General features: G+C 38.9%; 1 protein-coding gene across 12 annotated transcripts in view; it reads left to right on the forward strand.

Annotated features, from left to right (window-relative positions):
• AKAP13 (A-kinase anchoring protein 13) overlaps positions 1-19,141 on the forward strand; it is a 383,896-nt gene that overhangs the window by 208,261 nt on the left and 156,494 nt on the right. For all 12 annotated transcript variants that reach the window (XM_074399972.1, XM_074399973.1, XM_074399971.1 and 9 more), the window contains one exon: positions 16,786-16,984. In XM_074399972.1, coding sequence (XP_074256073.1) covers positions 16,786-16,984 — 199 coding nt within the window. The remainder of the gene's footprint in view (positions 1-16,785; positions 16,985-19,141) is intronic.

Here is a 19,141-nt window from a genome sequence, read left to right on the forward strand (position 1 = left end):
GGATGCTGTAACCTTATCTCTGAGAAATACCCTCTAATTTGTGTTATTTTGTAGTTGAAAAACTTACCATGGATCTAATAAAATTTATGAAAATAGAAACTAACATACTTCTTTAGTTTCTGATAAATATTATGTCATACATTCAATTAGTATAATTCGAATGTGGTTTGAAACTTCTATAGAGGTTTAGGTTTCGTTGTGGATAGTGGAAGGGGCACGTAAGTTTTAGAATTGGGTCTGGGTACAAATTGTGACCTTTTCACTTACAGCTGTGAGTTCTTGGACAAGTTATCTATTAAGTCTCAGTTTCTACACATGCAAAATGGAAATACACGGATACCTGCCTCAGAGTTTTTGTGAGGATTAAAACTAGATAATATACCATTAACATAGTTGTTTTATTATCATTTTCAAATAGGATGTACTGTACATAATTTTATGTGCTGTGCTTTTATGTGACTGGCAGAACAGTAGGTTTGCTTTCACTGGTACCACTGCAAACATGCAGTGCACTGCCACATGTTGACGGCCATAACATCACTGGGTGACAAGAATTTTTGCACTGCATTATCATCTTATAGGCTCATCATTACATGGTCTACCAGAGACTGAAACATGGCTAAGCAGCACATGACTGTAGTTAATATTGTTAGCATTCCTCTTTTGTTTTTTAAATTTTTGCCTTCCTCCCTTTAATGTTTTCTCACCCCTCCAAGAATAAAATCTTAGTTGCTACCAGGACTCACAAAGTTCTGTGAAATCTGAACCTGGTACAACCCTGAGACCTCATTTCATAACATTCTCCTTGTTCCCATTTGCTCTCTCTGCACAGCTACACTGGCTCTAAGCCCCCAGCCAGCTCATTGCCACCTCAGGATCTTTGCACTTGCTGTACACATTGTATGATGTTCTTGTTCCGTAACTCCACATACTGGCTCTTGCATACCATTCAGGTCAGTTGTTAGGTCACCTCCTCAGAAAGCTGTTGTGAAGAAGCCACCGTTTCTACTTGAAGACATTTTCTACCATAAGCAGCTGTTTTATTTTCCTTAAAGATTTGGATTTGTGTTTTAGACTACGTACAGATTAAATAAAAATCCTCTATATACTTATGCTGTAAATGTATTCAGGGATTTTTCTGTTTACACTTCCTTTTAGAGAATATGTGCATTTGAAATGGTTTTGTTGTTTTAAGGTACGAGTATTCAGTAGAATACCTCTTAGTGCCATTTTAAAATGTGATCTGAAGAAACGTATTGCTTTTTATCTTTTCTTTCTCCTCATTAATCCATGTAAGTTACTACTCTGAATTGCTTTAGAATAAATAGATTGCTTGGAATGAATTTTAAAATTTGTTTTTTAGCCGTCAGCTCTGTGAAACCTTGGTTGATTTGCTTAAACACTTACCTATCTGCAGAACCTTGGCCTTGTTACTTGGAAGATTAAATATGATATTTATGATGAAATGCTCTGAAAAACTGAATACAGCTTTACAGTCATATTTATTATGTATTGTGATTTGTTCCTGATACTTCACATTTGATTCAGGGAAATCATTTCAACAAATAACATCTTTTGTTGTTGTTTTTGTTGGGTGTTTCTTTTTTTTTTTTTTTTTTTTTTTTGAGATAAGGTCTCATTCTGTTACCCAGGCTTGAGTGAAGTGGCCCAATCATGGCTCCACTGTAGCCTCCACATCCCACCTCAGCTTCCTTAGTAGCTGAGACAGGCATGCACCACCATGCCTGGCTACTTTAAATTTTTTGTAGAGATGAGGTCTTGTATGTTGCCCAGGATGGTCTCTAACTCCTGGACTCAAGTAATTCGCCTGCCTCAGCCTCCCAAAAAGCTGGATTACAGGCATGAGCCACTGTGCCCAGGCGACAGAACCTCTTTGTACCATAACTGTTACAGCTGATATTTGGGTTCTTTTGATTTTTAATAGCAGTAACAACAATAATAAAGACTGGGTGGGACTGAAATTTTAAGGTACTCTTGATATTATTCAGTTGATTTTCAGCTTTGCTCAGGCCTATGTTTAAGGTACTCTTGATATTATTCAATTGATTTTCAGCTTTGCTCAGGCCTAAAAGTTTACATTTGGGAGAAAAATGATGCCTTATCCAGTAGGTCTGTAGCTGATAACACATGCCATGTTCCTTTCTATGCTAAGCTTCCTGTCTCTTCTGCCAGTAGCTTTTCTCCCCAGAATCTGTGTACATTAAATTTCATTCTTTCAGTAGTTCATTTTTAGTCTTTGCTTCAGTGATGAATTGGAAAGTTAAAAAATCTAATATTTCGTAAGTAATTTGGGCAGTGCTACTGTTAGGGAGAATGAATCAATGTCGTATGTTCTGCAAAAGCAGCAATTTAGAGAAGAGGCATGAGAAGAGTCACATCTAGTTTATCCAAAAGACATTATCTCTTTATGAGGACCTATTTTATTAATGTAACTGCTTTTAAATAGGATTAATCAACTTTAATTATAACTTATTAAAAGTGTCAAATCAGGTCAGTGGCCTATATAAAAATATGCAAGGTAATTAGAAGCTTATTGGACTTGTTAAGTATGGATTCTTTTCTTGAATTTTACTAATGATAACCTCATACATAGTTAAGTGAACTTTATGCCTGAAGATAGGAGGTCTTGCCCAGACAAATGAGCAAAAATTTGTCTTTTTTTTTCTGAACTGGAAAAGCTAGTTTACAGAGTGATAACTTCATTGTGATTAAAGTTACCAGTTTCTGTAAATATAGAACATGGCTTCTCCATTAAGTTAGAAGCTTGTTAATGAGGTGATTTTAACATTCACCATGACACTGAAGTTTTGGATTCATATTTAGTTCCTAATCTATCATACTTAAGTTTCTCATGGTCTTCAGGAATAAGACTGGAAGAAATGGATGTGCTTTCCCTTCTCTCTGTCCTGATTCTTTTATTTAAATTGGTGGTTCTACGGGGTTTTTGTCTGATTTTGTTTTGTGTTTTTAAGCCCCATGAGAAAGCTAAAGAAACTTTTTGACATTTGAAAATGATTGTGTACTCCTCCCTTCCCTTTCTCCTTTCCTTTCCCTTCCCCTCCCCCTCATTTCTTGGAAATGTGACTTTTTTTCTGTCATTGGTTTGAAATTACTTTATCCAATTATATCATTCTTTCCAAGTTTCAGCTTATTTTGTAAGTTCTCCTTTTTCCTGTTCTCATTTTGCCACTGTAGTTGATCTCAGTCGTAGTGTTCTCGCTTTCAAAATAATTCTCAAGGGCCTGTGTTTCTCAGTCTCACTAAGTAGCATGAAGCACTGGTTAAAGAGAGGACAGTTAAGTAGCTAGTAAGCCTTTAAAAGAAAAGAGGCCTTTTGACGTGGAATAGACAGAGACACACAAGTTCTGACATAGATCAACCTAGTTTGTGTATAAATACAAATTTAAGTAACATTTAAATAGAAATCTCTATTTCAGCAGCCCCCAATTTTTTTTTGGCACAGATTTTGTTGAAAGTTTTTTCATAGGCCTGTGGGAGGAGGAGACTTGATGGTTGAGTGATGATTCAAGCACATTAAATTTATCGTGCACTAAATTTCTGTTATTACTGCATTGTAATATATAATGAAATAATTACACAGCTCGTCATAATATGGAATCAGTGGGAGCCCTGAGCTTGTTTTCCTGCAACTAGACAGTCCCATCTGGGGTGAAGGGAGACAGTGACAGATGTCAGGCATTAGATTCCCTTAAGGAGCGCACAGCGTAGATCCCTCCAATGTGCAGTTCAGGATAGGGTTTGTGCTCCTATGAGAATCTAATGGCACCGCTGATCTGACGGGAGGTGGAGTTCAGGTGGTAATTCGAGCTTTGGGGGGCAGCTGTAAATACAGATGAAGCCTCAGTGACTAGCCTGCGCTCACCTTCTGCTGTGTGGCTTAATTGGGCTTAGACTGGTACTGGTTTGTGGCCCAGGTGTTGGGGACCCCCTGCTTATTTAACCACTTGTAACTTATAATCACTTAGATGCTGTAAGTCATCTGGGGAGTGAGATGGTTGGAAAAGAGAAAGTCCATTACTGAGTAAAGATTGTTTGGGATTGTTTCTTAGGTAAGGATCTTTTGAAGTGTCTGGTGTTAGTTTAAGGTGAACTAAATATAACTGCATTGGAGACTAAGCTCAGAAGTCTGTGTCAAGGTTTGTTGCTCCTGTGTTTATTGCTCCTGATACCTGCTGTCCCCATCTCAAAAAAAAAAAAAAAAAAAAAGTAAAAATGATTATCCCTTTTGCTGACCTGTTACCTACTCTAGAGTGCTAGAGTGCTGTGGTGTGATCATAGCTCACTGCAGCCTCAACCTCTCACCTCAGCCTCCCTAGTAGCTAGGACTACAGGTGCACTCCATCAGGCCTGGCTAATTTTTTTTTTTTTGGTCTCCCTGTGTTGCCAAGGTGGGTCTCGAACTCCTGGCCTCGAGCCATCTTCCTGCCTCAGCATCCCAAAGTGCTGCAAACAGGTGTGTCACTGCACCCAGCCTATTTATTTATTTTTAATAAAGGGTCAGGCACCATGGCTTATGCCTGCAATCCCAGCACTTTGGGAGGCCGAGGCAGGTGGATCACGAGTTCAAGAGATCAAGACCATCCTGGCCAACATGGTGAAACCCCGTCTCTACTAAAAAATACAAAAATTAGCTGGGTGTGGTGGCGCGCACCTGCTGAGGCAGGAAAATTGCTTGAACCCAGGAGGCGGAGATTGTAGTGAGCTGAGATTGCGCCACTGCACTCCAGCCTGGCGCCTGGCAACAGAGCAAGACTGTCTCAAAAAAATAATAATAATTATTAAGATGTACATATTCATGATGCCACCTCCATAAGACAGGTTTATTTTATTATCAGATATGACCTCCCACATTGTATAGAATTTTTAATAAGGTTGCAGCTGATACTCCATTTTGTAGTCTGATATTTTCACTTTGTCATATCTTTATCCATTTCTGTGGTCTTTATAAGTATTTTTGAGGCCCTGTTTATTATGAGTATTTAAATTATTCAAGTAATACTGAGTATTTCTGATTTTTAAAAACACATTAAAACTAATGAGTGCTGGAGTGAGCCTTGTCTTTTACCTATTGATTTTTTTGCTTCTGTTAAATTATTTCTTTAGGATAAATTTCAAGGAATTGTATGATTAGGTCAGAGGAAATGATGTTTGCAGCTCCCGTGTTCACTGCTGTGTGGCCAGTTCTGGCTCTGCTTTTCTTTTTTAAATTAACTGCCACCTGTAGGTTACTTTAGTGCCGTGTTTTACAACCTTGGTTGCATATTAAAGTCTCCTGGGGAGTTTTAAAAAACACTCATGCCTAAGGGCCACTGCTAGAGATTTTCACTTTGTGGGTGTGATACGCCATCTGGACATAAGGATTTTTAAAAGCTCTCCAGGCAATTTCAAAGTGCAGCTAAGGCTAAAAGGTTACATTAGTGAGAAGATTGGGCTTAACATTGCATCTGAAAATTGATTCCTGAGAGTTATTTTTTCAGTCAGGTTGGTGGGCTAAATCTGATTCAGTAAGAGGAATTGACTAAATACCCTGATCATGTCAATAAATATATACATGTCTGTCTAGTATAAAATTGATTTAACTTTAATTTTTACTAATCTTGTGAAGGTTGATATATTAGATATTGATACATGTATAACTTATATAGTGACAGTATGCCGAAAATTACTTTTTTGAGATCTTGAAAACAGTACAGTAAGGTAGGACTGGAAAATACGACTTTGGATCTTAGAGGAGCGTAGTATTCCAGAAGTTATGGACTCATTGAGACAGGGAGCCAAGTAGCCCCTCAGGATAAAAAGCCAGAGAAGGATGACCGCTGTGGATTATGCTGACTGCTGTACCCATATCCATAGTGTGCAGTGATCTAGAGCTTGCACACTAGTCCCCCAAAGTGTATATTGCGTGCGGGCGTGAGCCACCGCGCCTGGTTGACTTTGAAACTCTAATCAAAGAATGTATGTTGAAAAATATTCTACTTGGAGGAAACATTCCTTTGACTCATAAAGAAGTTTTTCTTTTAAAGGCCTCTTTGCTCCTTCTTGCCTTCAAATTACACTGAATACTTGGGACTGTGGGCACCACCTGAAGTGTTCCCATAAAGACCCAGCCCTTTGCACTTAAAGCAGTGCAGCATTAATAGGGGGAGAGCACAGGCTTTGGGGCTAGCCCAACATGGACTCAAATCCATAATTTGTTAGCAGTGTACTAAGTAAGAAGGTGCTAATACATATTAACTGCCTACCGTGTGCCAGGCATTATTAAATAATTTGTTTACTCTCCTCCTTAATTGTCACAGCAACTTTTTACAAGGACTGTTACATTTCTTAATAGGTCATGCTGCATTCTCAAAGAGGTTAAGTACCTAGCTCAAGTTCTCTCTTCTTGTAAGTGGCAAAGTTTGATTTTGAACTGAGGTTTATCAAACTGCTAATATATGTGGTATACCTTGATCAAATACGTTAATGTTTCTGGTCTCAATTTCCTCATCTTTGAAGCCGGAATTCTACTTTGAAGGACTGATATGAGGATTAAATTAGTGTACTTAAATTTTCCTGTGAGAGCATCTGTGTTTAAGTAGATACTCAAATAATACTAGTTTCTTCCCTACCTTAAGTAAATAGTAATCATAGAAGAATGAAGGAATTGTCACCTCTCCCTTTTAAAAAATAATGTTTTACATTTAACTTTGTATTTTGAAAAATTTTGAATTCAGAAAAGGTACAAGAAAACTGCAATGAACTACTGTATACCTTCATTCAAATTCACCTTTCTTAACATTTGGTTACATTTGCTTTATCTGTGTGTGTACATATACATATATAGAATTTTACTGAAGTGTTTTGAGAGTGAGTTGCAGAATCATGACCTTCTGTTCCTAAATATGTTCAGCATATATATTCTAAGAACAAGGACAGTCATTAAATACAGTGACAGTGCATTTATCAAAATGAGTAATTTATCATTAATACATTGATCTAATATGTAGTTTCTATGCTACTTTTCACCGTCTGCTTACTAGTATTCTTTCAAGTATTTTTCCTCCTGATCTGGATCACACACTGGATGTAGTTGTTAGGCTTTAGTCTCCTTTGCTACCTGTGCCTTTTATGCCATTACTGCCCCCTCATTGTGTTGTACTAGAATTATTTCCTTTGATTATCTTTCTCTTCATAGAGTGATGATCGCAGACATCTTAAATGTTGTGAGTAAAACAAGAATATTTGTACTCTTCTGCCCTGGAGTGAAATCCCAGCAAATACTTGAGCACCTGCATATGTCAAGAGATTGTGCTGAGTAGTGGAGATCAGCAGCAGGTCAGGAAATATGTGGTCCTGACTCTCAATGGGGCTTTCAGATGAGTAAGATCATTATAGTGCTGTTCAGCAAGTCTTGGTGAGCTCACAGATAAGAAATTGCTCCTGGAGGGTACTCCTGGAGGTGTGCTGGAAGGTAGATATAATTCAGGGCTCCCAAGGATGTTTAAAAACAATATTAATTATCTCATGACAGGAAGATTGAAAGTTTCAAGGTAATCATGTTGTCAGCCTTTCATATCTTAAAGTCTGTTTTGAAATCTGGTTGAATGTGAAAATCTAAGAGACTTTACTACTATCTGTTATAGTAGTAATGAAACAATGCTTATACTGCATAATTGCCACAATTGGTGGTAGAGTACTGTTTCCTTTCTTCAGGGTGATAGTGTCCTCATTGGAATTAAAAAAAAAAAAAAGTGGTAGAAATCTCTGTAGACCTTCCTGCAGTATTTACATTCCTTCATCTACAGTTCTTTCTTTTTACTTTTTTTTTTTTTTTTAAAGTGTCAGCTGAGGCTGTGGTGCCTCTTAATTCATCAACTGAAACAACCAGAATTTCTAGTGCATTTGTAGTTATGCTTTCCTGTCCTGCAAGACCTGATGTGGTTACAATATAATCTTTGTTCACGTTTTCCAAGGTAAATTTTAGATACCTACGCATAATCCTCTTTATGGCAGAAACACAAGGCTAACCAACAACTTAATTAGTAACTGTAGACATAGGAAGGGCTTCCAGTCAAGAGAATGCTGAATAGTTGTTTTACAAGGCTAAAGGAGACTGAATGAGGAAGATGCATTTAAAATGGAAATGTGGTAATTGTATGTAAAGAAGTTCTGTGCTAGAATTATACAGCATTTAGATAAACTTAGGATTTTAGGTATGAGACTCACAGTTCACTTAAGAAGGAGGGTAGATGGAGAGAGATCAGGGCCTTGCCTTCCCTTGACTGGCCCCGTTACACGTAGCCACTCTGTTTCTGCATATGACTATATCTGAAAACATGCAGCTACTTAAAAGTTTGAAAACTGGTGTCTTAGTTGTATTTGTGAAATTGTACCATGCCGTGGTCTTCTGAGGTTCCTTGCAGTTCAATATACAGCCTGTGAGCTGCTTTCTTCACAAGTGTTTGCTGTCCATTGGTCACATGCTTTGGAAACATAGGTGCATGGTAACATTAAAGTAAACAGAGCATACTGTGAAGCAGATGATGTTGGAATTGATGGTTCATTTAAACTATTTGTACTATCACTACCCGTGCTTCAGAGAGACAGTTGAGTTTATTTATACTCTGTTACAGTATCTTCAAATGTGCATCTTTCCAGCTGTGAAATCAGATACATTTTGATCAGTGCTGTTACACCATTTATTCATAATTTAATTTGCAAGAGTTTTTTGCTTTAGTGGTACATGAGATGATGGTGCCTTTACAAGTAACAGCATCTTAATTTTGATGAACTACACTCTATTTAGTGCATAAAATGCCACATGTAGAAAGGTAAAACTCCTAGAACATTTTTTTCCTTTTTTGCATCTGTGAAGGTGGCAAAATTCTGGTAAGCTGGTCTGTGGCTATCTACCAGTAATTAATGTTGAGACATTAATGTTGAGACAGATGTCATATATCCTTGTAGTTCTAGCCTCTAGCATAGTGCATACCACTTAATTAGGGGTTCAGTAAATTTTTCATTGAATGATCTTTTAATATTACATTGTGAGGCGAGACCATTAAAACAAGGTTTTAGCTGGGAGTAATTAGGAAAAAGAAAATGACTGACTTTATTCAAGATAAAAATAATTTGTACAAGAAAGGAAACTCATCATAGCATATTACTTAGGTCACCCAGGTACAACATTTCTAGATGCATAGTAATGCAGATACTGAACACTGATCCTACCAAAATAGTAACTTTTTATATTTAAGGGATACAAATGCAGTTTTGTTTTGTTTCTTGAGATGTAGTCTTGCTCTATCATAAGGCTGGCATGCAGTGGCACAATTTCGGCTCACTGCAACCTCCACCTCCCAGATTCAAGCAATTCTCCTGCGTCAGCCACCCAAGTAGCTAGGACTACAAATGTGCACCACCACGCCCAGCTAATTTTTGTATTTTTAGTAGAGATAGGGTTTCACCATGTTGGCCAGCATGGTCTTGATCTCTTGACCTCGTGATCCGCCTGCCTTGGCCTCCCAAAGTGCTGGGATTACAGGTGTGAGCCACTGTGCCTGGCCACAAGTGCAGTTTTGTTACGTAGACATATTTTGTAGCAGTGGTGACTGTAGGCTTTTAGTGTAACCATCACCCGAATAAGGTACCTTGTACCCATTAGCAAAATAATAACTATTAGGAGAAAAAGACAAGCCGTGTGCATATGTTTTTGGGGAAGAGGGGTAGACAGTAAGCTAAATACTTATTTTCTACATTGAGAAGTTGATTTGTAATTTCATCTGTCTTCATTCCCACCTTCCTCCTCTGTGTGCATGTCCGGCTCTGCTTTGTGATTCCATTGTTTGGAGATGTGTAGTTTTTAGGTAACATGGCCCAAAAATGTTAGGCCAAGATTGCATTTCTTGATTGGCAAAAGGAAAAAGTGTCAAAGAGAAATTCTTTGTATACTTGTATTTTTCTATTATGTACCAACTTTGGATCTTAAACCCTCAGTAAAATGCAACTCCAGCAGACACTGTCCCACACCTAATTTGGAGCTTGTCTTCTAGTGAGAGAGCTGAGAAAAGTATATAAATACCTATTAAATAGCCCAAAGAGGGTGTGTGTGTGTGTACGTGTACGCGTGTGTGTGCACGCGCGCATGTATTTTAAAGCCACAAGAGACCAGGTGCAGTGACTCATGCCTGTAATCCCAGCACTTTGGGAGGCTGAGGCAGGTGGAGCATTGCTTGAGCCCAGGAGTTCAAGACCAGCCTGGGCAACATGGCAAAACCCTGTCTCTAGGAAAAACCCAAAAATTAGCCAGTGTGGTGATGTGTGCTTGTAGTTGCAGCTACTCGGGGCTGAAGTGGGAGGATCACTCGAGCCCTGGAGTCTGAGGCTGGAGTGAGCTGAGACTGTACCTCTGTGCTCCAGCATGAGTGAGAGAGCAAGACCCTCTGTCAAAAGCCACAAGAGAGTAATATAATAAGGAGGGGAGAAAAGATCCTGTATCCTTAGAGAAAAATAATGAAAAAAGCAATCAGTAAGTCAGACTGAAAGATGGGTGGGTTTTGGATAGAATGGTATCCTTGGGTGATGAAGTGTCTTTGAGGAATGCACATTTACAGTTTGGCTCCAGAATGGGGTATAAGAAAATTAATTCTGGGTGGAAAACAACATTGGTGATACGGAGAATGGCGATTGCCGGCAGCAGAGTTGCTGGTGTGGCATGGCCTATCAAGGCAATGCAGTTGTGAAAGAGATGGTGTTCTGGCTCTGCTTATTAGCTGGGTGGCCTTGCTCATGAAGTTCTGTGGCTCTTTGCTTTATGTATCTATACAGTAGAGATAGGATGCTTCATAGAATTAAGGTTATGATGAAGAGAGAAAGCCTAGGTCACAGGCACACATGTGCTTCACTGTCAATACAAAAAGAACAACAAAAAAGTTGTTTTGCAGAACAGAGCTTTTGGACAAAAAAATGATGTCACTATTGCTTTTTAGTTATTTCTCATAGATTGGGGGGTAGTGAAGGCCCTAGGGTAATTGTCCCGTAACAAGAGTGGTTATAAGAGTCTAGGTAATTCAGAGTCTGAACTGAGCAGTCCCTATAGGATTTGATATAAGGGACTTAATGGGGGAAGCATTGCAGACATAAAGTCAACAGACTGTTCTGAACAAGGAAAATGGTATTATTAGGGAAAACAGTGTGGTTTCATTAATGGAAATAGGTTTGGCATTGCTGCTGCTTTGGGCTATGGGTAACATAAAATTGAGGTTTGAAATTTGGAGGTGCCCATTAGACATCTTGGCAAAGACATTCATAAAGTGGTTGGAAGTGTAGGGCAAGAACTAAGAGACTCTGAGTCAAGAGAGAGATTGTGGGGGTGAATTGGGGCTGTGGAAAAGGATGGATGAAAGAAGAGGACTGAAATCAGAGTTGATGTGTGTCTGCCTTTAGGAGATGAGAGGAGGAAGAGGAGCTAGGGAAAACAGTGGATGGATAGGATAGATTTTTGTGGATGTCAAATGAAAATACATTTCAAAAGAAAAATCAACATTTTTAAATTCCGCAAAATTCAGGGTTGACAGGGATCAAGAAAGGCCACTGGATTTTGAGAATTACTTGTCCCTGGAAACCTGTGACAAAGTTTTAGTAGTAGTCAAAGTGAGTAGGAGGCCGGGTGTGGTGGCTCATGCCTATAATCCCAGCACATTGGGAGGTAGAGGAGGATGGATCACCTGAGGTCAGGAGTTCAAGACCAGCCTGGGCAACATGGTGAAAACCTGTTTCTACTAAAAATAAAAAAATTAGCCGGATGTGGTGGCACATGCCCTGTGATCCCAGCTACTTGGGAGGCTGAGGCAGGAGAATCACTTGAACCCTGGAGCCGAAGATTGCGGTGAGCCGAGATTATGCCATTGCACTCCAGCCTGGGTGACAGAGTGAGACTCTGTTCTCAGAAAAAAACAAAAAACAAAGTGAGTAGGAGCCAGGTCACAAAGCCTTAAAATGTTGAAATGGATGGGAAGGAGGTAGAGATGGTGAGACTCACTTAAGGAAAGAGGAAGAGGAAGATGGAACCCAGTTCAGTGGGCTTAGCAGGGTTCCTTGACACCAGCACTACCAAGTTTGGGCCTGATAATTCTTTGTTGTAGGGAACAGTCCTGTGCATTGTAGAACCTCACCCCCACCCCCATGTTGTGACAACTAAAGATGTCTCCACACATTGTCAAATGTTGGGTGAGAACTTCTGATCACAGGGTTGATCTGATCACAGGGTTGAATAAGGATTGCTACTGCTGGAATGGCGAAGGAGCCTAGTCCAGAGGTGGGTGCAAAACTACAGGCAGCCAGGGGGTGATTTAGTGAAGCAGGGATCCGAGGAGGGCAGGAGTAAACCCAGCAAAACCTCTGTCTGCAAGAGGTATCCTGAAGTTGGAGATGGTGGAGAAAGGCATTTTTTCTTTTTTTTTGGTAATGACAGTTGTTTTGGCTCACATTAGATGGCCTCAAGCTTATCACTAAGAAAGGAGAAAAGGTCTTTTGAGAATGAAGAAGGCAAGATTAATGTTTGGAGGAAATTATGTAAACTTTAAATAATCCCAGTGAGGGGGAGGATTAGTATACCAATGAGTAAAAGCATTACTGAGCACCAGCGAGGCCTGGCTGAATGGGACTTTTGAAGCAATTATTAAAAACATTGGTAAAATCTTGAGAAAGAGGAAAATGTGTGTCTCAACCACCCTGATACTTTCTATATTGGTACATTTTACGGTCTAGACCAGGTGTCCCCAAACTACGGCCTGCAGGCCGCATGCGGCCCCCTGAGGCCATTTATCCGGCCACCCGCCACACTTCAGGAAGGGGCACCTCTTTCAGTGGTGGTCAGTGAGAGGAGCACAGTATGTCGCAGACCTCCAACGGTCTGAGGGACAGTGAACTGGCCCCCTGTGTAAAAAGTTTGGGGACGCCTGGTCTAGACTTATGTACATTTTTAAAAATTTTGCTATTTCACAGAACTGTAGATTTCAATGTTACTGAATTTTTATTTCAGTTATTTTTAATAGCTATGGTAATAGTTTATAGATCTGTTCTTTAATTTACCAGTTAGTGCTCCAGTTACTGACTGATTAGGTTGCTTCCAGTTTTTAATGCTGTTATACCTAAAGCTGCAGAAACATTCTTATGTATAGTTTTGCCAGATTTTACTAATGGACCCAGTAAGGGTTTTATACAGTGGTAACACAGAGCAGGAAATGTGTTTTCTGAAATGTCACATTAATGAGGCCTCCCTTGATCCACCACATTTAAAATCACAACCTTCATGCCTGCTTTCGTCTCCATAGTACTTGCTATCTTCTAAGTGTTTTACTTATTCATCTTGATTGCTGTTGTCCCCTTTATTCAACGGAACAGGGATTTTGGTTAAGGTCACCAGCACCTTAAATAGTGCCTGGCACATACATACTTGCTGGATGGGTGGATGATGGGACTTACCCAGACCTGTGGGTGAAATGGGTTTGGAAGAGTGTCAGTAGCAACGGATATTCATAGAAGCCACTGGAAAAATAATTGCATTGACTAATCTTTAGTATCTAGAGGGAGAGGAGGAAGCAACAAAAATCCACAGGGACAGGAATTGGGAGATTGAAGGGTTAGCACCTGGAGGTAGTTGTGACAACAAAAGCACATTCCTCTGGAAGGTGAGAGTGGGAGAGGTAGAAGGTAAGTAGGCTGTGGTTAGAGAAAGGAATTTCCCAAGGTTTAGATATTAGAAATGGAATGATTTTGAGAATTAGTAGTGGCAAGGTTGATAGACTACTCCATTTCATAGAGAATGGACTGTGTCACTTTTTAATTGCTCCTGCCTTGGCTAATTTACCAGTTAGTGTTCCAGTTACTAGCTGATTAGGTTGTTCCAGTTTTTAATGCTGTTACGCCTTAAGTTGCAGAAACATTCTGCAGGTTTTGTTTTCAGAGGTCTTTTTTGTTGGAATATGGCTATATATGATAATCTGACTAAGCAGATACGCTGGTAATGTCTGCCACACAATTAGGCATGTTAGTGACTATGTCAGGCTAAGCTTGAAAGCTAAAATTAGAGTTTGTCTCCCTACTATTTGACTTCTTAAGTCATTTGAACTGTTGAGTGTTTTGCAAGTGCTTTTCTGTTTGAGGTCATTTTACTGAGAGTAGAGCAGCTTAGTTAAATATGTGAAACATCTAGTATAGCATATGCCATTCTTATTTTAAGCTGCTTTTGGGGAGCCACTCTTTGGTATAGAAATTGCAATAGTAGTTTTTTGGAGCACGGTTAATTGTTATTACCCTCAACCAGTACATGATTTTCCATTGCCTTATAAGTTCTCCACTGTAGCATTTTTTTTTAAGATTTTTTTTTTTTTTTTTTAATTTTAAGTTCTGGAATACATGTGCAAAACATGCAGGTTTGTTACATAGGTATACACGTGCCGTGGTGGTTTGCCTCACCCATCAACTGGTCGTCTACATTAGGTATTTCTCTTAATGCTATCCCTCCCCTAGCCCTCTACCGCCTGACGGGCCCTGGTGTGTGATGTTCCCCTCCCTGTGTCCATGTGTTCTCATTGTTCAACTCCCACTTACGAGTGAGAACATGTGGTGTTTGGTTTTCTGGTCCTGTTAGTTTACTGAGAATGATGGTTTCCAGCTTCATCCATGTCTCCAGAACGGACATGAACTCATCCTTTTTTATGGCTGCCACTATAGCATATTTTTAGCTTTAAAATTCCAGTTAGTCTCTGGTGAGTTGTTAATGACAGACAGGTATCACTTAGTAGAACAGTCTCTGGAGAGACAGAGCTGAGGTAATCTTTATCATATTTTTCAGTGGCTAGATAGCATGTCTATAATTTAATTCTTCTGTTTCTTCAATTTCAAAATATGATAATCTCAAATATAACCTTCTTCCCAGAATCTCAATGATATTTTACCAATCTGTCATTTGCTTTGGTGGGATTATAGTAAGTATGATATGGGTTGGGAGGCTGAGGTGGGCAGATCACCTGAGGTCAGGAGTTGGAGACCAGCCTGGCCAATGTGGCAAAACCCTGTCTCTACCAAAAATACAAAGAAAAAATAGCTGGGCGTGGTGACGGGTACTTATAATCCCAGCTACTTGGGAGGCTGAGGCACGAGAATCGCATGAACTCAGGAGTCAGGTTGTAGTGAGCCAAGATTGCACCACTGCACTCCAGCCTGGGTGACAGAGTGGGGTTCTGTCTCAAAAAAAGATAAAATATGATATGGTATGTTCAAAGATGTTAATGTTGTAAGGAAAGGAAAAATAAAGAACATTACAGATAAGGAGGAAAGGGTTGATGGAAAGCATATTGTGCCTGATCTTTGAGCTACTAGACACCTCATCAGAATGCTATTTGAGGATTGTTTTCATTGTGTTTAAAGCTTTCAGAGAAAACAGGATTTTCTGATAGAAGTAGAAAAGTAGAAAAAAGTAGAAATGTTTTCTTTTAAGAAGGGAAGGCTTACTAAGACTTATTTTTAAGCGAATGAAAGAGTAGAAGGCAGAAAAACAGGCAGCATCTGTATGTGGCTTCTCTGGCAGACACCAAAGATTCAGATTTTAATGCACATTTTCTTTAATTCTCAAAACAGTGCTTGGATTATGATATCCATGTTTGCACATTATGAAATTAAGGCTCAGAAGAGTTAAGAAATTTGTCTAGCATCACATAGCTAGAAAATAAAGTTTGGTACCCAGAAATCTCTTAACTCTGTATGGCGTACTGTTTATCAAACTAACCATAAAGAATAGTGACCTCAACAATTGAGGTTTCAGACATTTACATTTGTGCTGAATGCAGAAGAGGCTGAAGAGGCTGCTTGATACTTGAAATGTGTGCTGAAGTACGGTTGTTGAGTAATTCTTATCCTATTCCTGTTTATTGTATGCCCCAAGATTCTTTGATCTGCTGCAAAAAAACAGTGCAGATTATGGATCGTATCACAGCAGGCATTAAGGGCCTGGGTAAGCCTTCTGGAAGCAAGCGTGGAATTGGAGGTGCTGTGGCCTTGAGCCTTGTTCAAATCAGTTGGCTTATAATAGTGGAAAGTTCTTATATATGTTTGTAATGGTATGAGTTGACTAAACTTGCTTGTTTTTTAAATTTGAAAAATTTTAACTTTAAGTTCTTGGAACCAAGTGCTTTATTCCAAATAGGATGTGATAATTGTATTGACCAGTGTTGTGCAATATGGCATCGTTAACAGATTTTCTCTGTGTAATTGACTTCAGTGGTCTTGAGGGTGTTTTCTCTACCTGTTGTTTGAAAAGTTCGAGTGCCCTTGTAAGGATTGTAGTGAGTGGTTCTTCTCTTCCCATTGTAATCAACTGTAGTTAGCATACGGTCTAATTCATTTTAATAGCACCTCTTAATAAGACTTGATTTTATTGAAAATCATGTTCCTTGGACTTCCTCATTACTTGTTTGTTAGCATAATATTAACTGTTACTAGATCCCATACATCTCTTTATCTTGATCTAAAGAACCTCCTTAGGGAGGAGTCCGGCAGTTTTCATTTAACCCATTTGTAATCTCTTTGAGGAGGATGGAGCTGTTTGTTTTATGACTGAATCATTTGGGAGGTATATATACTAATTTTTGCTGTAGGACCTCAAAGAACATTCAGGTTAGAAAAAGGATGTAAGACTTAGAAGTTTAAGCCTATGCCTGGGAGGCAGAATATATGTTCTAACCAGAGATTGCTTGCGTGTAGGGAGAATGCTAGAGAACCAGACTCCTGGAGCAGTTTATCCTATGAAATACCATATGGAGACTGTTCTGTGAGGCATCATCGGGAGCTGGACATCTATACATTAACCTCTGAGTCTGAATCACATCATGAACACCCATTTCCTGGAGACAGTTGCACTGGACACATTTTTAAACTTATGAACATCCAACAGCAACTAACGGTAAGTCAGAAAGCTTTCATTTTAAGTGTGTGCATGTGTATAGATGTGTTTTGTATGTGTGTCCCTACCTTCCTCCAATGAACCTTGATATAAGTAGAACATAAAAATACTTTACTGGCTGGGCACGGTGGCTCACGCCTGTAATCCCAGCATTTTGGGAGGCCGACACAGGTGGATCATTTGAGCTCAGGAGTTCAAGACCAGCCAGGGCAACGTGGAGAAACCCTAGCTCTACAGAAGATACAGAAATTAGCTGGATGGTGGTGCATGCCTGTAGTCCAGCTACTCGGCAGTTTGACAGAGGCAGATCGCTTGAGTCTGGGAGACAGAGGTTGCAGTGAGCCAAGATGACACTACTGTACTCACCCTGTCTCAAAAACAGTAAAAGACTTTACCCAAAGATTGTGAAACCTATAAAGCAGTATTAGCAGTATTAGATGTTACCACACTGAACAGATCAGAACTAGTATTAAGGTTGTAGCAGTAAGGGGACTGAGAGGCGTTTTGCATTGATTTTTGGAATAACAAAAGACACACATTTCAGGTACAGAAATAATGCAACAACTAGAACTAAATTATCCTGGCATAAAAGGATATTTGCCTGTGTTTGGTTTAACTTTACAAAATGAAATAAGCAAAACAGTTTCTGAGATTGTTGCCAAAGAACAAGAACCAAATTTAATCAGTATTTTTACAACTATTTTAGTAAGCAATGATATGTACCATTTAAATATAGTGTTACTAAATTTAAATCAATAGTTGTATCGTACGAAGGTCACTAAAACACACACACACACACACACACACACACACACACACACACACATACAAATTTATAATCCACTCAAGTCTTCAAGATGAAGTTGTTGCCAGACATAAAAACATTACAGACTCCTTGTTAGCATTTATTACAAATAATATAAACGTCATATGTGTGTATCTCTCTTGGCCATAACATCTGAAAGACTAGGTTTAGGTAATTTTTCCACCCAGTTTATTTCAGAGCTGATTTGATTTGGAAACCACTTGACAATAATTTCTTTTAAGGTCAGCTCAATGCCAGAGGCTTCTTTGGGAACATGCATTATTTGAGACCAGCAAGCCAAGAAATTTCATAGGATTCTGTGATGCTCCTACTTTTGTGTATTAGAATTGTGTTCATTATAGAGCAAATGATGTTGTATTTTCCTCTACGTGGACTGCTAGGCAATCAGATTTTACCTTAGAGCTCTTTTTGCTAGGTGAGTGGTAGTCCACTTGAAAATACTGTTTTGCAGGTGCCCAAGCTACCTGCCAAGATACAGGAATGGTTGGCGGGCAAATATGAGAAATTAAAACTGTGGGAACATACATGTGTTATGTTCTTCAGTCAGTACTGCTTATTTATCCACATCTGTTTTATAATGTTTACCATTTATTAAAGTGAATGACTTGCTTTCCTGATTTTTAGGAGACTGTTGTACTCCCAGCAGGATTGGAAATAAGCTAATTTTGAATACTCTTAAGAAGCATAACACAGAAGTTTTAGTGAAAGTCCTTGCTTGTACATGCTAATAGATTTACACTTGTACTTATAAACTTTTACAAGAGACCCCGTAGGTAGATAGGAATAGTCTGATGATGGAACCCTGTAAATGCCCGATATATTCACTGAATGAGTAGGTGAATGAGAGGTTGGATGGCAGTAGATACACGTTATTGCAGCACATCAGGTAATGAGTGAAGGGCAAACCAGATGTTTGGAAAAATAGATTTTAGGAGTTGAGAAAATAGTATTTTTGTAAGAATTCTTGAAATTTTGACATAAAGGTAAATTCACTAAAGATCAGCTGTATTTGTTTTTCTCCATTTTTCCTAAATCTTGCTACATGCATATGGGATTTTTGCATATTTATAAACTTAATCATTTTTTTCTGATTGCAATATAGTCCTCATACTTAGTGATCGCTGGTATTTCTTCCATCAGGTTTATGAACCATGATTTTCTTAACCATTCCCATAGTGTTGATTGTATCTGTTTCTATGTTTTAAAATACTTTAAAGTTGCGAAATCTATTTTTGAGATGACATATAGTATCCATAGTATACTCTGACAGTATATAGATACATGTTATCATTTATTTTATATTCAGTATGTTCTGATTTTATCAAAAAGTG

This window comes from Saimiri boliviensis, chromosome 5 (genome assembly GCF_048565385.1).
Source record: "Saimiri boliviensis isolate mSaiBol1 chromosome 5, mSaiBol1.pri, whole genome shotgun sequence".
In the NCBI taxonomy this organism is placed as follows: Eukaryota; Metazoa; Chordata; class Mammalia; order Primates; family Cebidae; genus Saimiri; species Saimiri boliviensis.